We start from the raw sequence: 20,362 nt of genomic DNA on the forward strand, positions 1-20,362 counted from the left end.
ACATGGAAGACTGCTGCACAAATTGGAGCAGTGTGGCATTGGTGGCAAATTGTTGCTATGGATAAAGGGATGGTTGAGTGGCAGAAGACAGAGAGTGGTATTTAAAAAGCTATCACTTTGTCTCGTCAGGATGGAATTAAGAATACTGAACACTGTTGCAGCTGACTGCCTGAGGGGAGCTATTGGCACATAAATGTGAGACAATAGAGTTGGCACCGCAGCATATATATAGAGTACATGTCTAGGCTATTGAATGTGTTTTAATATGTACAGTAAATTTTCGACTTAAACTTAATTGAAAACAGTGTTATAGTGAAACTCATGCTGTTTGAAGCCATGCTAAGCAAGGTATTGCTGTATATCTATTTATATAAATGAGCCTAAAATTCTTCAATGATATACTGTTTACTTTCCTACTACTAAATATTTTCCACACTCTGAGCTATTAGTGTAATATGAGGGCAGGAGTATCTATTTCTATCCTAATTACTTTCCTAATTTTGCCTCTTTTTAGCTAAATAGCTATACAATTGCCTATAACCACAATACACAACATGTACACAAAATATAAAAATATATACTTATATAAATTTATATATTATATAAATGTGCATACATTAACTTTTAATCAGTGCATACTAATTTTTAAAATTTTCTCAATTCAGATATTCACGAATAACCATGAACTGCCAATAAAAAGCTCACCTCAAAGTTATTTAATGGCTCCAAACTTCGAAGAAATGAGTAAATAGCAGTTGGAACAGATAATGGTGCAGTCACATAATTTCCTAAACATCATAATTCAGATCAATTACTGATGATAATAAAAAAAAAATTAATATTAAACTAATGATCATACAGGTAAAAAGCAATATCTCTAATTACAACAGTGTATACCAATTGAGCTGTATAATATAAGCTTACCTTTTGATATTACAATTCTCAAGAAAAATTTTAAAAATCGTAAAATATTTCCTTAAACATAGTCCAATACCACAGAAACCTATATACTGGTTGTGTCATTTCTGTATTTTGAACAATGTACTATAAATTTGGAGCAATTTAAAGTGATTAATTATTAATTAATTACTTAATTTTAAAGCGATTAACTGATTTAACAGGCAAAAAGAATGGAAAATTAGATGGTATGACTAATTTGGTATTCTTAGACATCGCTCTGTTTAGTTCAAGAAATTTACAGTTAAATTACCCAAACAAGATACCTACACAGTTTTTTTCAATAAAAAGTGTGGTTTTAACTTTTGGAAATTATCTATTAGTTCAGCATAGCAGTATACCATTTGATCCTTGGATTTGCAATTAAACCACTCAAGGATCCAATAATCAGCCACTGCAATTTTGTTGTTAATTATCTGATATCCAGCAGATAAAATTATTCATGCATATACAGGGTGTCTCAAAAATATTGGTACAAACGTTTAGAGGAGGTAGGTAGCATCTAAAGGAATGTGAATCGCATAGGAATCCATAACCGGAAACATCACCGTAAGTTGGTACACAGCGCTGTTCATCAGTTCACAAGAGGGAAAATTTCTGGTTTACTTATTCAAGCAGTAGTCGCCGCATGAAGAGCATGCATCGATATACGAACTGTGAGAAGGCAGACATGCACCTAGTGTATGGATTAGCAGAGGGCAATGGATGAGCCACTCAATGAATTTATGGAGAACGCTTCCCAGACAGACAAGTACCAGACCACCGTTTGTTTGCACATGTGCATCAAAATTTGTGCGATTATGGGTCATTTAGAGGTAACAGGAGTAGTGCGGGCAGAACATGTTCGACACGAACTCCCGCCATGGAAAAAAGTGTGTTGAATGCCGTCCAGAATAATCCTACTACCAGCACACATGCCGTTGCCTCTGCCCTAGGAGTGTCTCGTTGCTGTGTACAGCGTGTCTGGCACGACGATTCCTTACACCCCTTTCATCTCCAAAGGGTTCAGTTACTGCTCCCCCAAGATCATCCTGCACGTGTTGGTTTTGCGCAGTGGTTTCTCCAAGAAAGTGTTCAAGACTTGAATATTCCAGCCTATGTTTTGGTCATGGATGAGGCTTATTTCACTCGGGAAGACTTATTCAATCAGCACAATGCTCATGTGTGGGCTCACGACAACCCACATGGCGTGCACCCCCGTGCAGCACAACATCGCTTTGCAATAAATGTGTGGGCAGGTATGGTCGGTGACTGCTTAGTCGGCCCATACCTGTTACCATCCCGCATGAACTCCCCTAAATATCGGATCTTTCTCGAACAAGTTCTACCAGGGTTACTTGACGATGTTCCAGCAAATGTGAGACACAACATTTGGTTTCAACATGACGGAGCGCCTGCCCATTATGGAAGGTGTGTTTGTGACCATTTGAACAGGCGTTTTGGGCATCGATGAATTGGCCATGGTGGATCCGTTGCCTGGCCCCCACGCTCACCTGATTTATCGAGCCTTGATTTCTTTCTGTCTATTATGTATGATAGACTCAAATCTATCGTGTATGAACTGCCTGTGGAGACGGAAATGGATCTCATGGCGAGACTCGTCTGCAGGGCTGCTACTGTCAAAGAAACTCCAGGTGTGTTCGACCGTGTCCGCCAATCCATGCTGCGTCGGTGTCACACATGCATCGCGTCTCATGGTGGAACCTTCGAGCATCTGTTGTTACATCATGAAATGCATCCATCTCCTACTCCATTGTTAATATTATGTCAAATAAATGTTTTCCACTAATTACTGTCTTGTGTCAATTCTGTTTCTTGTGCCTCTGCTACTATTTCCCGTGATGTTTCCGGTTATGGGTTCCTATGCGATTCACATTACTTTAGATGTTACCTACCTCCCCTAAATGTTCGTACCAATATTTCTGAGACACTCTGTATGACAGCAGGGAAAGCAGTTTTCAATGAACCAACTTTGTTTTTACGCGAATGGGATAAATTTGAAAAATATTCACTTGTGCTATTGAGGCAGTGATAGGTGGGCTGGAAAACTGATAACTTAGGGGAAGGATACACAGAATTAAAGATTAACTAGAGCAGCAGTCAGACACAAAAGTGATTCATGCACTGCTTTTAATGGAACAAGCAGCAGCAGCATAGACAGCAAGGTGTTGAGGATTTCAAGCCCTGGTGTGGGTCATCACGGAACAAGTAAATATATGGGCTGTGTTAGAATAACTAAGGGTAAGAACAGGTGCATGTATATACTTACATGTACACTAATGCTAGGAGCATAGTAAATAAATCTGAAGTATTAGGTCATCAAATGCAAACATTGTGGGAATATTGGAGACATGTTGTCTCACACCGATAATGTGTACAGAAAGAACATAGTGTTTATTATCAAGCGGCACCAGGGATGTCCCCTAAAATCCAGGAGTTGAGGAAAACTGGGGTTTCCCAACTCCGCAATTGGTACTCTATGATGTGTACAGAACTCTGTAGAGGCCAGATGATGTGGTTTTTTTTTTTTTTTTTTTTTTTTTTGGTAGTTGTTGGCACATCGGCTTCTGTAGCCATAATGCACCTCCCAAGGTTTTTCCAGTACTTTGATCCAAGCCCGAGGCGGGATTCGAACCCGCGACCTTTGGGTTGCCAGGCAGGCAGGCACTTTACCCACCTGGCTAGCCTGGTCGGCTCGAGATGATGTGAGTTAGTGAGTGTTTGTGAAGTGTTATTGTAGGGTTGTGTTATGTTGTTCATCCAGCCACTTAGTCTAGGGATCTATGGAGGCTACAAACCCCTAGTTACCATCCTTCCCCATGTGGAGGCAGGCCGGGAATAAACACTGGCAAGGGGAACCCTGGTGTTGCCTGAGCTTCCCAGGGAGGGCCCAGGAAAAAAAAAAGGGGGGGGGGGGTAAAAATGGAAGTGGAAAAAGGGTGACAGTTGGGGATACCATGAAACTGGATGCTCATTCTCCTCAAGGGGGAAGGGGCATTAATAAAAGGTGGTGGATTTGTCCACCAGGCAAGAAGGGGGGATGACGAGGAGTTCCACCTAGGGAGAGGAGGTGGATGCAGGTGGAAACATCCACCCAGAGAGAAATGGGGTAGAGTGGGGAGGGGGTGTACTGACTGGAAGAGACCATCCCCCCCAGGGGAAAGGAAGCAAAGGTCAAGGGTAAAACCCAAGAGGTTGCCACATGGATGCTGAGATCCCATGTCAAGATGGAAGATGTCTGCAACATTCCAGACACAGGGGAAACTAACATCCTGGTCATGGAAATGCATGGCCAACAGGGAAGTAAAACTCCTGGGCATGAGTTGCAAAATATATCCTGTATACAGGAGGACAGGTGTGGCTATGCTCTTAGTTAAGGAACATAATAAATCCAAGGCAGTGCATCCAGTCAGCATGGCTGGCCAGTGCAATGTTGAGTCAGTTTGGTATGACGTAAGTATTAGGAAAACAAAAATGAGAGTAGCAGTGTGTTATAGATCTAATGATTGTGATAAGCATAACAAACAACTATACAGAGAAATAGACTGGGCCAGTACAATGGGCCTATGGCAGATATAAACTATTCTGTAATCAAGTCACAAATGAGGTTAGAATTACAGCAGATTATGAGAAGTCTCTAGCAAAGAAAACCAAAAATGCAGCAAAGACGTCTTTACTTATATTAACAGTAGAAGGAAGGGGCTGAATCATATTGGTCCACTATGTCAATGGTTTAACTGTTGAAGAGCCAGCTCAGGTTGCTAATAAACTGAATAGATATTTTGCATCCACATTCATCCATGAGGGGTTGTTAGGGAGGGGAATGCCAAAGTTCATCAAAAGCTAACAGTGAGTGAAGGAAAGTGGAAGAGAAATTGCTGAAACTTAACATAAAAAAGGCATCTGGGGCTGATGGGATCTGGCCAATTATATTAAGGGAAGCAGCAAAGGAGATAAGCAAACCAGTAGCCATAATTATGAGAGCATCTTTGGATACAGGTGAGGACCCTATGAGATGTGCAAATTGTATCTCAAATTGACAAGAGATTAATCAAAAGCCAACATGAGTAAACTGCTCTGGATAAAGAGATGGTTGAGTGGGAGAAGAGAGGATGATTATTAATGGAGCTGCTCTTCATGGAGTAATGTGAACCCTGGGGGTTCAATGCTGGACCCACTGTTGTTTTTTATATTTATTAATGATCATGCTTAATGTCTAAATTTCCAGATGATACAATAGTTGACAGGCTGGTTAATGACAGTAATCAAGGTAAGCTAATGCAACAAGATCTACAAAAATATTAGACAGATGGGCTGAGAAATGCCTGTTGAAGTTTAACACTGACAAATGCAAGGTACTGCATATGGGCAGCAGTAATCTGAGAGTCACGAACTAACTACGTGGTACTACACTCAAGGTAGTAAAAAATGAAAAAAACCAGGGGGGGGGGTCATCTGAACAATGCAGGTAAGCTGATAGGACAGATTATGAGGTTTGGTCAATGATTATTCACGAACTTTGCTAGCAGGGATAAGGAATTGATAATCCCATCATACAAAGCAATGGTTAGGCTAAATCTTGGGTACTGCATACAGGTCTGGAGGCCTCATTTTAGGAAGCATGTAGATCTGCTGGAACAGTGCAGAGAAGGCAGTGGTGTAGCTAGGGGGGGGCAGTCCGTCCTGGGCGGCACTTTTGTAATACTACTGCGAATTTTCCTCACAATTGCTGTAAGTGTTGCTAGTTGTGAGAAGAGTTTTTCTAAATTAAAATTGATTAAGAATTACCTAAGACCTACAATGGGTACCTTGCATTTAAGAAATCTTGCCATACTGTCTATAGAACAGCAACTGAGTAATGAAATAGACTTCGACAATGTCATCGATGATTTTGCTAACAGAAAAGCAAGAAAAATAAAATCTTAGAATGTTGGAATTAAAGTTTTACTTCTAAAGTAAACATAGTGTTTTAATTTATTTCCCTATACATCGTTTTGACTTTTTTGTAGTAATTTTGGTGTGTATTGAGAGGGGTGGCAAATTCAGGGACCGCCCCGGGCGGCAAAAGCTCTAGCTACAGTACAGACAGAAGGGCAATGAAATTGGTGAAGGGAACAAAATGGTGCTCTTGCAACGAAGGCTTTGGTTCTGCAAATTGCAGTGTCTGGAGACTAGACACTTGCAAGGTGATCTTATTGATGTGTTTACTGTTTTGAATGGATTGAGCAAGCTCAATGCTGATGGCATTCTTCCTCCCGCTTAGATTACACACACGATGGGGCATATTTTCAAACTGAGGAAGGATGTTTGCAGGATAGATGTGGAGGTTTGTCTTCAGCCAGCAGGTAGTTGATTGGTGGAACAAACTTCCATCTGTTGTTGTTGTGGAAGTGGGTAGTTTGGATAAGTTTAAGGAAGAACTATATAGATTACTGGAGGGGATGGACAGGTAATGTAGAGGGTTTTTTTTTTTTTTTTTTTTTTTTTTTGCTGATGCTTTATAAGCTTGCTTTTGTGCATGATATACCACTACTAAGTCAATTTTCACTTGGCAGAACGTTTCTCAAAAACTGTTTGTTCAGCCAAGTTTTGAAGGCAAGTTTGCTAATGAGAACACTCAAGAATTTAAAGAAATCAGTTGATTATTTTGAGTTCAGAGAAAGACAAACTGGTCAGAATTTTTTGCATTTGAGAAATATTAGTAGTAGCAGTAATAGATAACTCCCTCTAAAAGTTTTTCCAGTTCCTCCTTGAATTTATTTAAGCTATCAACTTCCACAATAACAGATGGAAGTTTGTTCCAGAAATTAACCACCTGCAGGCTAAAGTGGATGGCTAATTGCTGGAACAAACTTCCGCACATCTATTCTACAACTGTCTTTCCTCAATTTGAATTTATGCCCCCTCAGGTTCATAATCTGAGCAAGTGGAAGATTCCCATCAGAATTTTGCATGCTCAATTTCGCAGGTCCCTAGTCTCCACCACTGCAATTTGCAGAACTTAAGCCTCTCTCCGAAAGAGGATCCCTTCATTCCCCTCACCAATCTTATTGCCCTTCTCTGTACATACTCAAGCAACTCTACATCCCTTCTAAAATGAGGCCTCCAGACCTGTACACGGTACTCAAGGCATGGCCTGACCATTGCCTTATACAAAGGCTTATTCACTTCCTTTTCCCTGCTAGGAAAATTCCTGTATATAATTGACAATACCCCATGCTCTGGCAGGCTGTCTGCATTGCTCAGAAAACTTCATATCTGATTTCCCAATCACTCCCAGGTCTTTTTCATTTTCTACCACCCCACGTGTAGTACCACACAGTTCGTATGTTCCTCTGGGGTTACTTCTACCCATTTGCAGTACTTTGTAAATACAGGTAAATTTTTCAAAATCTAGCCATCCAAAACCCAAATTCTCCTGATTTGATTATATGAAAGGCGATCAAAAATTTCTGAAAATTTTTGATTGAATTTTTGAAATTTGAAACTTTTGAATTTCTCATCTCTCATTCTCATTTCTGAGAATGAGAGATGAGAACTGAGGTTTCTGATGGTGGTTGTTATTCGGTTTAACGACACAAGGGCTACTAAGGCCAAATTGTCTGTTCATCGTTAATTCACATCATTATGATGCAGTCACAAAAGAACTGGATGCAGGGAATAATTTTGATATTATATACTTGGATCTTAGAAAGGCTCTAGATACTGTTGCACATGGAAGACTGCTGCACAAATTGGAGCAGTGTGGCATTGAGCCAAATTGCTGCTATGGATAAAGGGGTGGTTGAGGGGGAGAAGACAGAGAGTAGTAATCAATGGACACTGCTCATCGTGGACTAATGTTATTAGTGGAGTCCCTCAGGGTTCAGTGTTGGGTCAATTATTGTTTTCGGTAATTATAAATGATATTGATGATGGTATATCAAGCTTAATATCCAAGTTTGCAGACGATACAAAGGTTGGCAGGGTTGTCAATGACACTACTGACACTATGCTGCTGCAACAGGATCTGGAAAGGTTGAGCAGATGGGCTGAGAGGTGGCAAATGAAGTTTAACATTGACAAATGTAAAGTACTACATATGGGAAACAGCAATCCCACAGCAATGTATCAACTCTGTGGTACTACACTGACAGTGGTAGAGAATGAAAAGGACCTGGGGGTAATTGTGCAGGCAGATATTAAGTTCTCTGAGCAGTGTAGACAAGCTGCAAGAGTAGCTCATGGTGTCTTGTCAATGATATACAGGAATTTTTCTACCAGGGATAGGAAGGTGATTATTCCCTTCTATAAGGCAATGGTCAGGCCACACCTTGAGTACTGTATACAGGTCTGGAGGGCTCATTTCAAGAAGGATGTAGAGCTGCTGGAACGAGTACAGTGAATGGAAGATTAGTGAATGGAACAAAGGGTTGCTCTTACGATGAAAGGCTTAAGTTTTGAAAATTAGTGTCTGGAGACTAGGCACTAGCGAGGTGATCTGATAGAGGTGTATAAAGCCTTGAATGGTTTGAGCATGCTCAATGCTGATGAGATTCTGCCTCTTGCTCAGAATAATCACCTGAGAGGGCATAAATTCAAATTGAGGAAAGGCAGATGTAGGATAGATGTGCGGAAATTTGCCTTTAGCCAGTGGGTAGTTGGTTGGTGTAACGGACTTCCATCCCTCGTTGTAGAAGTTGATAGTCTAAATAAATTTAAGGCTCAGGTGGACAGGTATTTCGAACGAACGGAGGGGTGAAGTGGAAGTTTTTTTTTTTTTGGCTGATGCTGCATAAGCTTGCTTTCTTGCATCATATGCCTCTACTAATGCTAATGCTAATGTAAGGGACTGTAATGTAAAAAAAGGACATTCAACCAGAAAATGGCAGATGAGATGGAAAGCTCAATAATCGTACTAAGCGCTAACTTAATGGCATACAATTCAGCTGTGAAGATGCTGCAAGCTAGGGTAGTATGGATGAAATTGTACTTAAAGGAAAAACTTTTCCAGCACCTACCATACTGTCAAGCCATTTGCATAAATTTTACAGGCATGGCTGTTCATAGTAGCATGAGCTAAATGTAACTGTCTGATATTGCAGGGAGATATAATATTTTTCCTCCACTGGAGGAAGTATATCTTGAGAGACAGACATATATGTCCAAGGTGGAACATGTGCAGTTGCGTCTTGAAAAATTTCATTTAATTTGACATTCCAACTGTGAACAAGCTCTTTGATCCTGAGCGAGGCAGGTCTATTTTCATTTGGCTTGCTCTCATAGAAGGCTTCCCACCGAGTATTATAAAGATAATCCCAACTTGGGCGTGATGGTAGACTCTGGATCTTAGCAGCGTAATGAAGCAGTAGTGTTTTTCTACACAGGTGTAATGGGGGATCATGCACTTCAATATAAAGACTGGATCAGAGAAATCCTGAAAGCTCCTAGTGCAGTCCTCAGAGCACTATGATGGATCACATTTAGCCGTTTTAAAGTAGTGTTCTGGATAGAGTCATACACTGGCCAACCATAATCTAGCCATGAACAGATTAAAATTCTATAAAAATGCAGTAAAGTATATCAATCAGCTCACCACGACATTGACGAGACCAATCGAGGTATATTCAAATGCTTCATACAAGAAGTTCTCAAATAAGTGATGTGGGCTTGGAAATTTAGTTTGCTGTCTAATATTAGTTCAAGAAATTTAATGGTATTAACAAGCGGGATTGGAGTATCGCTTATTTGTAATTCAGGTTCAGGATGGAGAGCTCGCTTCTTGCAAAAGTGAATGACAGTGCATTTCTTTACTGAGAGTCTGTAACTGGTCCGTGAAGTCCAGGATTCTATTTTGGTTATGGCAAGTTGGAGCTGCTGTTCGATGGCATTCATACTTTGAGATTGACATGAAATGGTAAGATCATCTGCATACATATAAGTTTGAACAGTTTTCGGGATATCTCGTGTCATGCTGCTAACTCGGATTGAAAACAGTGTTGGACTAAGTATTGATCCCTGTGGGACTCCCTCTTCCTGAATGTGAGATGTAGAAAGTACGTTTTTATATCAGACCTGAAAAGAACGCAACTGAAGGAAATTTTGAATTATTTCTGGCAAATGGCCCCGAAGCCCCAGATGGTAAAGGTCCCTAATAATACCATGACACTATGTAGTATCAAATGCCTTTTCAAGATCTAAACTGACAGTGGCTGGATGTTGTTTCATGACAAAGGCATTGCGGATATGAGTTTCGGCTTTGATAAGCACGTCCAGAGTTGATCTATTCTTCTGCAAGCCATACTGTTGTTTTGGAAGGTAGATTCTCTGACTCCAGGATGTAAGTGAGTCTAGTATGAACCATCCTTTCGAAAATTTTTCCCATACAGCTCGTAAGAGATATTGGCCTGTAATTTCAACACAGGAAGGATCTTTTCCTGGTTTTGGTAAGGCGATAACGAACAAATGGCACCAGGAAGAAGGAAGGGCATTTTCAGAGATCTGATTATAAAAAAATTAATAGGGATCTCAAGTCTTCAAGTAAATTCTTTAGCATAACATAATGAACATCATCTGGACCTTCTGCACTATTGGAAGATCTGTTTAATGGTTCTTGAAGTTCTATTAATGTAAAGGGTTGGTTATATGGGAATGAGAAGTGCATGAAGAAGTTGATTTTATACCATTCTGCACTTTCTTTGATGTTCTGGAAGGTGGACGCTTATGAGGCAGAAGCAGAGATTTTAGCAAATAATTCTGCTAGTGCATTGGCAACTTTTTCAGCTGTAGATAGGCCTTTTCCTTTCCAATGAAGTATTGAGGCACTCGAATGAATTTTCCATTAAGCACCTGCATTCTTTTCCAGATGACCCATGTATCCGTGTCAAAAACAATCCATGAATTCCGTTTTGCTTTCCGCCTAACTTGTCTAGCTTTTGCTTTGGGTCTTTTATAAGCAATTAAGTTACTAGTTTTTTTTTTTTGTTTTTTTTTTGGTAGTTGTTGGCGCATAGGCTTCTGTCGCCATAATGCACCTCCCAAGGTTTTTGCAGTACTCTGATCCAAGCCCAAGGCGGGAATCGAACCCGTGACCTTTGGGTTGCCAGGCAGGCACTTTACCCACCCGGCTAGCCCTTAAGTTACTAGTAGTGGGATACTTGCAGAAATTATTCCAAGCATGGTTTTTTTCCTGTTTGGCAATTAAACAATCTGTATTCCGCCAGTGACTTACAATAAGGCGTGGATTTTGGAATGGAAGCATTAGCTGCAGTCAGAATCTGATTGGTTATATAAGTATTTACTTCATCAATATGTTTTCTTTGAACATAAAATCTGTCTAAGAGTATTTGGGCAGAATAGCCACCCCCAGTTTGCCTTTTTAAACTGCCAATTGGATTGTTGAACAAGATTTGGAGTTACCCATGTTTGTAGTGAGCAAATAATTGGAAAGTGATTACTGTTAAAGGGATCGGTTAATACCAACCATGTCATGATTGGAAAGATGGATGGTGAACAAATTGACAAGTGTATTGCAGAAGTGTACTCCTACCTACATATGTCTACCTGTCGGTAGACATATGTAGGTAGGAGATCCAGAATTTAATAAATTAAGATCATTATTGTTCATGAATTCCTCCATCAATTTGCCTCTTCTATCTATTGTAGCAGACCCCCACAATGGATGGTGTCCATTAAAGTCACCAAAGAGATAAATTGGAGTTGGGAGTTGTGAAATCAGGTTGTCAAGTTCTGAATACAGAAATGGTAGAGATGGTGAAATATAGATGGAAACAATGGTAACTGAAATACAAACTACAGTAAGAGCTGCCACAGCTTCTAGAGTGGTTCGCAATTGGATCGGCCTGGATGGAATGTCAGAGTTAACAAGCATAGCTACTCCGCCATGGGCAGGAAAGTTTTAATTCCTCCTATTTCATCTGTATATCACATAATTTGAGAATTTTGGTGAAACTTGGGATAACAGGAATGTTTCCTGTAGGCATAAACCTATGGGATTGAATTGAGTTGGTAAATCCCTTAAGTCAACGGTTCCAGGGAGTTAGCACTAAAAATTCTGTAATGGCATCTGCTTAGATTTACATAGGTATATTAATGTAAACTACAAAACATAACTAATAATAAACAATTAAGTAAAATAAAATTAAATAAAAAGTAAAGAACTGTGAAAGAAAGAAATTACATCTCCCACAATTCTTTATAATTAGTTTACTATCTTACAGAATATCATGTTAAATAAATGTTTTCCATACTAATTTTTTTTTTCATCCTCAAGGATCATTGTTATGTATAGGTACTTTTTTTTTTTAGAACCCATAGTACTTATTACTGTGCATGGGTTGAAGGTTGAAAAGATAAAGATGCTTGTTGCCATTAGACTTGACTTCTATAGACTGCAATTTTCAGGAAATACGTATGAAGGAAGGTTGTTCAAGAAAACAGAAGATGAATGAATAAATGAGGAAGAAGAAAAGTTGGTTCTGTGAGTTTGAACTTGGACAGTAAAAGGATGTTGACTGGTTGCGGCACGTGTTCAGACTGCTTTGAAAGAGAGAGCGGGAATTATAGGAACCAATTCAGCCCATGCAAGTATCTATAGGGAAGGCATGCAACAGAAACACAAAGTCTATGAGACAGAGAGTGGAGAGACCCTGTTAGAGATGAGACATTGATAAACCTAACTGCCCTCTTTTGAATGGAATCTAGAAGCTTGAAAGAAGTTTTGGGGGCACCGCCCGAGATGTGGGAATAATATTCCATGGTAGGCCGGATTTGCAATTTCTACAGAGTCAACAACTGTTCAAAAGAAAAGTAATGCCGAGAGCGAAAGAGAAAACCCATTGTCTAATTGCTTTCTCTGCATCTAAGTTTTTTAGATGCAGAGAAAGCAATATTTGTAATGTGATTTATGCCAAGAGGGAGATTAGAAGTCAGGGTAATCCCCAAGATCTTGCCTATAAATTGGAGTGTCATCGAAGATAAGCATAGAGGCAGAAGAATCCTTTTTGCAGGATTTAGAAGGATTGAAATTAAGTTATCATTGCCCCACTGGAGAATTACCTGGAGATCAGAATTTAAGGATTTAGCAGTGGATACTCAAGAAGTTGAAGCTGTTTGAGCAGGGCAAGGTTTCTCAAATTGGAAGGTGGAATGCAATGTGCTAACATCAGCAGAATTATGGATAGGACTGATTTTTTGATTTGGTAGTTGTTGGCGCATCGGCTTCTATGGCCATATTGCACCTCCCAAGGTTTTTTTGGCAGTACTTTGATCCAAGCCCGAGGCGGGAATCGAACCCGCGACCTTTGGGTTGCCGGGCAGGTACTTTACCCACTCAGCTAGCCCAGTCGGCTAAATTATGGATAGGATTTCCGGTCAAAATGTGCTATCGTCAGCAAAACTATGGATAGGATTTTCGGTCAATGAAAGAAGGTCAGTCATTAAAATACAAAACGAAAAGTGTGGGAGAAAGAACTGAACCTTGAGGAACACCAGCATTAGTGGAGAAATTAGAAGACAGAGAGCCATCTACTATCACCTGCAGTGAGCGGTCAGAGAGAAAACTGGATACCCAATTACAAAGAACAGCTGGAAAACAATAGGATGGAAGCCTATTTAGAAGACCTTTAAGGCAAACACAATCAAAAGCCTTTGAAATGTCAAGAGCAATGGCTTCAGTTTCACCAAACTTTTCCATTGTATTTGTCCATAGATGGGTAACATAAGCCAGAATACCACCAGTGAAACGACACTGACAGAATCTATACCGGCAAGCTTTGATCAGATGAAAGATTTCCAGATAGTTTAAGAGTTAGTGATTAATTGATTTCTGCATCTGATTTTGACAGAGGTGGGAACAAAGATGGGCAAAAATTGCGGCCAATAGCTTTGGCAAGAGACCAGAGTGCTTGGCTACCGTTTGGACAAAAAACAAGTTTTCTACTCTTAGCTTGTTCGAAATGTAGTTTGGACTGATTAATAACTGCTTTACAATGTATAAATAATACTTAATAGTAATTTTTATTATTACACAATGTTTTTTATGAAAACGTTATTATGTTGTTATTTGGTTTTTTTTTTTTTTTTTTTTTTAGGAGCATTAGCAACTAAGGCCATATTGCTCCGGGATATGCGGTGGTCATTCCCTGAAGGACCTTTCCGCATCCTCCGTATTTGGTGGTGACGGGCTCGAACCCCGGTCTAATCAAGAAGCGTGTGCTATGCACTGCTGCTCCTTCCCACCTGGCTACGGAGGCGCTTATGAAAACGTGGTACTGGAAATATTTTCTAATAAAAATTCAGAAATATTATACGATTTCAGAGAATATAGGCTTAGTGGTTCGCATTAAAAATATTACGTTGAAAGGGGTTTGATATAAAAATATTATGTTGAAAGGGGTTTGGGAGTCTAAAAAGGTTGGGAACCACTGCCGCCTTAAGTCATCAGAATGACTGCTTAGTCCTCTGCAGTTCCACTGTATGATGTTATACATTATTTAGATTTATCTGAGGATGATTCATCTGACTGTTTTTTGTAGGGGGGGGGACATTTTTTTTTCGGTCTTTCTTTGGGAATGTAGGGATCCAATATCCATGGTATCATCTGCATGAAGTTCTAGAATGGGCTCCTTGTTACCTAGCAGCTCATCTACATTCATACTGTTTGTGGGCAATTCCATTTTTTTTAGAGACTGAGTCAGATTTTAATTGTTCTTTTTTTCAACTGGGACCAATAGGGTATGAGTAGGGATGCTGATTGGAGTATTAGTGGCTTCGCTAGTTTTTTTTGGAGGATTATCTTTTATAGAGGTTGAAGGTGTAGATTTAAGTCAATTTGCTAGAGAGGTGTTAGGCGGAACTGATACATCTGTTTGAGCTGCAGTAGAAAAGTTTCGAGAGCGAGCTGCATAAGAACGATTACTAGGCATGGTCGACATAACTTGTCTATGTGCCTCGGGAAACGTCACTTTATTTTCTATTTTGTATTTTCTTCCTGTTATCCATAGCTCACAAGTTTTGGAAAAGGCTGGATGGCTTCCTTTGCAGTTTGGACAAACAGGGGTTTTGAGTGAGCAATCCACTTGTGTGTGATCTTTAGAGCCACAGATGGGACATGTGGCTTCACCTCTACATGCCTGCTGTGAATGACCATATTTCTGAAATTTAAAGCAGCAAATGGGATTCAGAATGTAAGGTTGAATCTGACAGTTTAGATAGCCAGCTTTAATTGAGGATGGAGTGCTGAATGTCAATATGATGGATCTAGTTCGATTGAGCTTTCCATCTTTTTTTTTGTCATAATCCTTTTGACATCTGTTACTTTCTGACTGCTGAGTTCCTGCAGTAGTTCTTCTTTGGAGACTGTAATTAGGTCCCACTCACTAATGACACCTTTTCATGGATTTAAGGTTTTGTGTGGAGTAATTGTTACTGTCAACCCAGCAAATGTTTTGGTCTTTAACAGCCACTCAGAGTGTTTTGCAGTAGCTTTTTCAATCAGGAAGTCTCTGGATTGCAGTCCTTTTACCATTTTTGGTGATACAGGAATAGACTCTAGATGTTTTTGAATTAAGAAAGGTGATAACTTGCCGACAGGTTGAGTGGATAGCAAATATATGACCAAGAAAGTTGGTGTATCTTCCTTTCGCTTCCCTTTGAAACCCTTTTGGTTGGTTAGTCATGGTCTATGTCAGGATGTTCTGATCTGGAGCTCAAAGGCTCTAAAGATGGATGACAGCTTGTATCCATGTTGGCTCCTTTTGGCCCTGGGTGTTTATCTTTACCACCCAGGTTACCGGCCCCGCCACGGGAGGCAGGAGCAGTACCGCTTGGTGGCCAAGCGTAAAGGTTAGTACAGTTAATAAGAGTATTAAATTAAAGAAAAAGGTACTTTCCTTCTTCTGGGCTCACTTCTTAGTCCTTTTAAGGTGTGAAGTTTAACATTGACAAATGTAAAGTACTGCATATGGGAAGCAGTAATCCCAGAGTAATATCAACTGTGTGGTACTACACTGACATAAGGTATAAGGTATGTTTGTGTCAGACGGCACCTGGGATTTCTCCCATCTCCGCGTGTGTTCGCTGTATCGAGGTCAGTACACTTTCAAGCCAGAGACTTGAAAGTGTGTGGGCCATGTCTGTGCAGTGTGATGTGTTGTGCCCATTGTTTGATCAGCTTATTGGCTGCCAGGCCCCTAGTGGAGCCCGACGTTGCCCATACCTTGCCACATGGAAGCTAGCCGGGCGTGTCCAGTACCACAAGTTTCTCTGGCAGGGCCTGCCACCTAGTTTCCTGGGATTTCAGTGGCTAGGGTTTAAAAAAAAAAAATTCTTTTTTTAATTAAATAAATAAAATTAATTTTTTTTTTTAAATTTCACATGTTTGACATAAATGCTTAATGAGATTGCTATTAGGAAATCGCTGGTTGGGGTTGAACACTAGAGAAATGTTTTAAAAGGCCTAATATGTCGGGCAAAATTTTGATGTTTTTAAATTAAGACATGTGAGGCTATACGCTAGATAAAAGATAATAGTGGGAGGGAGGGGAGGCTGAAGACTGGGGGATAGAAGTAGAAGTAAGGGTCGATAGAAGAGATGACCCCTGCTAAGCAGTGTGGAATGCCCATGCCACACTAGAGGGAAGTTTGGATGGCAAGTGGGGGAGGTGCCAAAAAGTTACCTACCCCTGCCAGGGATAGGAGTTAGAAGAAGGCTGGGCTAGGTTTCCAGCCTAGGTCACTGTATAGCTTAGGCAGCAATCAGCTGCTGTCCCGGTCTTCGTTCCAATATCTTGGTTGTCCTTTCCTTGTGGTGCTGGTCAGTTTGTTACATCCATGTGTTTGGTCTATGACTATCCTTTCCTTGGGATTAATTTCCTTTTCTCTCATCTCTGGTTTAAGTCAGGTGTGCGGTACCAGTTGTCACTAATTCTTGTGGAGAGTTGTGGTTGGTGAGTCAACTGTTGGGTTGGGAGGAAGCTGTTTGTGGTCGCTGTTTCTCTAGGTGTTTCGAGGTCACAAACTTGGGGTTTTCCTGTTTGTCGCAGAAGGTGGTCACTTTATTGAGAGCTTAGGTTTTCTTGACTTGTGGGGTGATAAGATCTTAGGGTCCCAATTCATTCTTCCCCTAGTGTGGTTGTGTCGTTTTGTTGTTTGCACTTAAATCTCCTATTCGTAATTCCTTTTGTTGTAATTTATTTCGCCTCTTTCCTAGTTGGGGTTTGGTGATAGCGCATTAGCAACTAAGGCTATAATGTGCCAAGACCAGGTAATATATAAAAATTTAACATCTCAGTGACCTAATTAATTAGGCCACCATGTCCAGATATATAATAACAAATATATAAAAAAGATAAATTAATAAAAGAAATAACAATAACATATAAATTTTAAATACGATTAAAAACCTTTATTGATTTCAAAAAGCTAAAAATAGCAGACACACTGTCATTTTCGGATAAAATCTGACTGATTGTGTATACGGCTCAGTCAGGTGGTTAAAAGCAGTAAAACGGATATGGCTAAAATATGGACAGTCAACTAAAATGTGTCTGATGGATAAAATTGTGCCACAGGACTCACACATAGGAGGGTCATCAGCCCTCAGCAAAAAAGAATGAGTCAAATGACTATGTCCTATGTGGGTCCGGGCAAGAACAACTTCCTCCTTACGATTCCTGAGAAGACTAGACTGCCACGGTTCAATTACAAGCTTTATACGATATAATTTATTCGTAGTCTGTCTATTCCACGAATCCTGCCATTGGGAGTGTATATTTTGATGTATTATTTGCCTGTAGTCTGAGGGGACTGACAGGCAGCAGTTATTACTGGGAATTGCAGATTTGGCTTCGGTGTCAGCCAAATCATTTCCCCTAATCCCGACGTGGCTAGGAATCCAGCAGAAGCGGATATCATATCATATTCACGTTCCCGGAAGAAGTGAATCTTCTGCTGAATGCTAGACAGAACTGGATGAGGATTATATCTCACAGTTATTAAAGCCTGTAACACGCTGAGAGAATCGCAATATAAAATGAACCGTTGGTATAGGCATTTACTAAAGTGATCCAAGGCTAACTCTATAGCATACAGCTCTGCAGTAAATATGCTGCATTCAGAGGAAATCTGCTCCGATGTAGTGGTGTCTGTAAAGACAGCAGCAGATCCCACATATGATTCCGACTTCGAACCGTCTGTGTAAACTGGCGCGAAGTCAGAATGTTCAGCTCGGTGTGCTGAATAAAGCTGCAGGTAGACAGATGATGGAGTGTCTGACTTTCCCCAATTTCTAAGGGACAAGTCACATGTTGGAACATGAGCATGAGCATGCCAGGGTGGAAGGGGTTGCTTTGGTGTTTGGGCAACCTTGTCTACCTTGATATTAAGTTCTTTGAGTAGCTCTTGGAGACGAATACCAAAAGGACGATTGGCAGTCTTACGGGTGTTGTACAAATTTTCCCATCGTGGCTCAAAAACGAATGGCCACGTAGGATGGTTTGGCAGGGATTTCAGTTTTAAAGCGTACTTTAGAGAACTGCTTACGTCGAAGCGATAACGGCGGTTTGTTTGCTTCGACATATAAGCTCTAGACAGGAGATGTTCGATATGCTCCAATAGCGGTACGGAGAGCCAGATGATGGACAGGATCCAGCCAGCGAAGTACACTGTCTCTGGCCGAATTGTATACCAGGGACCCGTAATCTAGTCTGGATCGTACAAGTGCACGGTAGCGTCGCTTGCCATATATGGCCTGGGCAAAGTCTGAGAAGGCTCTGAAAGTCTCAGCACTCTCCAGAAGGTGGTGTTCATTATTTCTCGTGATGAAATGAATCTTGGTGATTAATACTAATCTGAGGTCCTCATAGTGTTGGCATTTGAGCACCATGTATTCCCAGGTCTCAGGGGACCCGCAGGCACACAAGGGGTTCTCCACTAGTCGGAAGGTGGCCAGTTTACTTCTGATGGCACCATGTCCTGTCATCAGATATGTAGCATGAAGACCTGGGGAAAACTAGGTCGGTAGCATTGGGCAGACTGTATTTATCTCAGGGATGAATTTTTTTGTTATTTGTCCCTTTATTGTTTGGGACTATAAGCTAGAAGAAGCTTGACTGGTGCTTTTGCACCGACCAAGCAAATTCACAAATTCATCATAGCTTGAACCACCTCCAAGTCAAGGGGCAGGCTTCCAGTCATCACTTGTAGTGCGGGGGTGGAGACTGTGTGGCAAGCTCTTGTCATGGTGAGTAGTGCCGGTCTTTGGATGGTGAGAAGCTTTCTAGAATTTACCACAGTTGTGGCTTTGTTGTACCAGACTCCACAGGCATAAGTCACTGCAGGGATGAATACAGCTTTGTATAAGAGGGCAAGGGTGCACCTCTTCAGCCCCCAGTCTTGTCTTGCCACTCTATTTATCATCGCTGCATATGTTTTCAATTTCTTCTGTAGATTTTTTAGGTGTGGTAGGAATGTGAGTCTTCTGTCCAGGGTGATGCCTAGGTATTTTAGCGCAGTTGTTAGTTTAATGGTTTTGTCCTGTATTTTGATTAGCGGCGGTCTTGTTGGAGCAAGGTGCCCTTTTAGCAAGATGGATTGAGTTTTGATCGGTGATATTTGTAGACGATGTAGCTTGGTCTAGTGTTGCAGAACAGTTAGGGCGTTGTTGGCAGCAGTTTCAATCTGCGTCCTAGAGTTTCCGGCTATGAGCAAGGTGAGATCGCCACAAAAGGCCTGCGCTCGGACATCGCCCAGATCCATGGCCAGAAATTCATCCAGCACATAGTTCCAGAAGAGAGGTCCAAGCACAGAGCCCTGCGGGCAACCCCTATGTATTTGTCGTTCAAGTTTGGAAAAGGGTGTCTTAACGACAACTTTTCTATTTGAGAGGTAGCTTTTGATGCAAGAATACAGGTTTTGGGGCAATTCCGCCCTCCTCAGCCATGCAAGGACGCTCGGCCACCAAAGGATGTCAAACACACCAGCGAAATCAACTGAAATAAGCAGCAAATATTTGCTCTGACAGTTTTGAAGTGCCACTAGTGCGTTGGTTGTGCTTCTTTGTGCCCTGAAACCATATTGGTTTGGCACTGGAAGCTGTGCCAAGTTGTAATACTTTTCTATTCAACTTCAAGGAGGAGTTGATCAAAGACCTTGCTCAACACCGAGAGCAAGGCAATGGGTTGATATGACTCCGGTAGGTGCGGTGGTTTGCTGGGGTTTTTGATTAGAAGCTTTCTTCCAATCTGTTGGGAATTGTCCCATTGCCAAATTGTGATTATAGAGGTTTAGCAAAAGTTCCGGAGCAAACTCGACTACCTTTTTTGCAATCTCGGGTCCAATCATATCTTCTCTAGGCATTTTCCTATTTCTCAGTTTGCTGATGGCTAGGTGCAAGTCCAGCATTGTG

General features: G+C 40.8%; 1 protein-coding gene across 2 annotated transcripts in view; it reads right to left on the bottom strand.

Annotated features, from left to right (window-relative positions):
• The window catches only part of LOC150089662 (ADP-ribosylhydrolase ARH3-like), a 162,841-nt gene that overhangs the window by 17,754 nt on the left and 124,725 nt on the right, over positions 1 to 20,362 (bottom strand). For both annotated transcript variants that reach the window (XM_090389585.1, XM_090389584.1), the window contains exon 6: positions 706 to 788. In XM_090389585.1, the coding sequence (XP_090245711.1) occupies positions 706 to 788 (83 nt within the window). The remainder of the gene's footprint in view (positions 1 to 705; positions 789 to 20,362) is intronic.

The sequence above is a fragment of the Mastigoproctus giganteus genome, chromosome 2 (genome assembly GCF_048544385.1).
Source record: "Mastigoproctus giganteus isolate SK-2022 chromosome 2, ASM4854438v1, whole genome shotgun sequence".
Lineage (NCBI taxonomy): Eukaryota > Metazoa > Arthropoda > Arachnida > Uropygi > Thelyphonidae > Mastigoproctus > Mastigoproctus giganteus.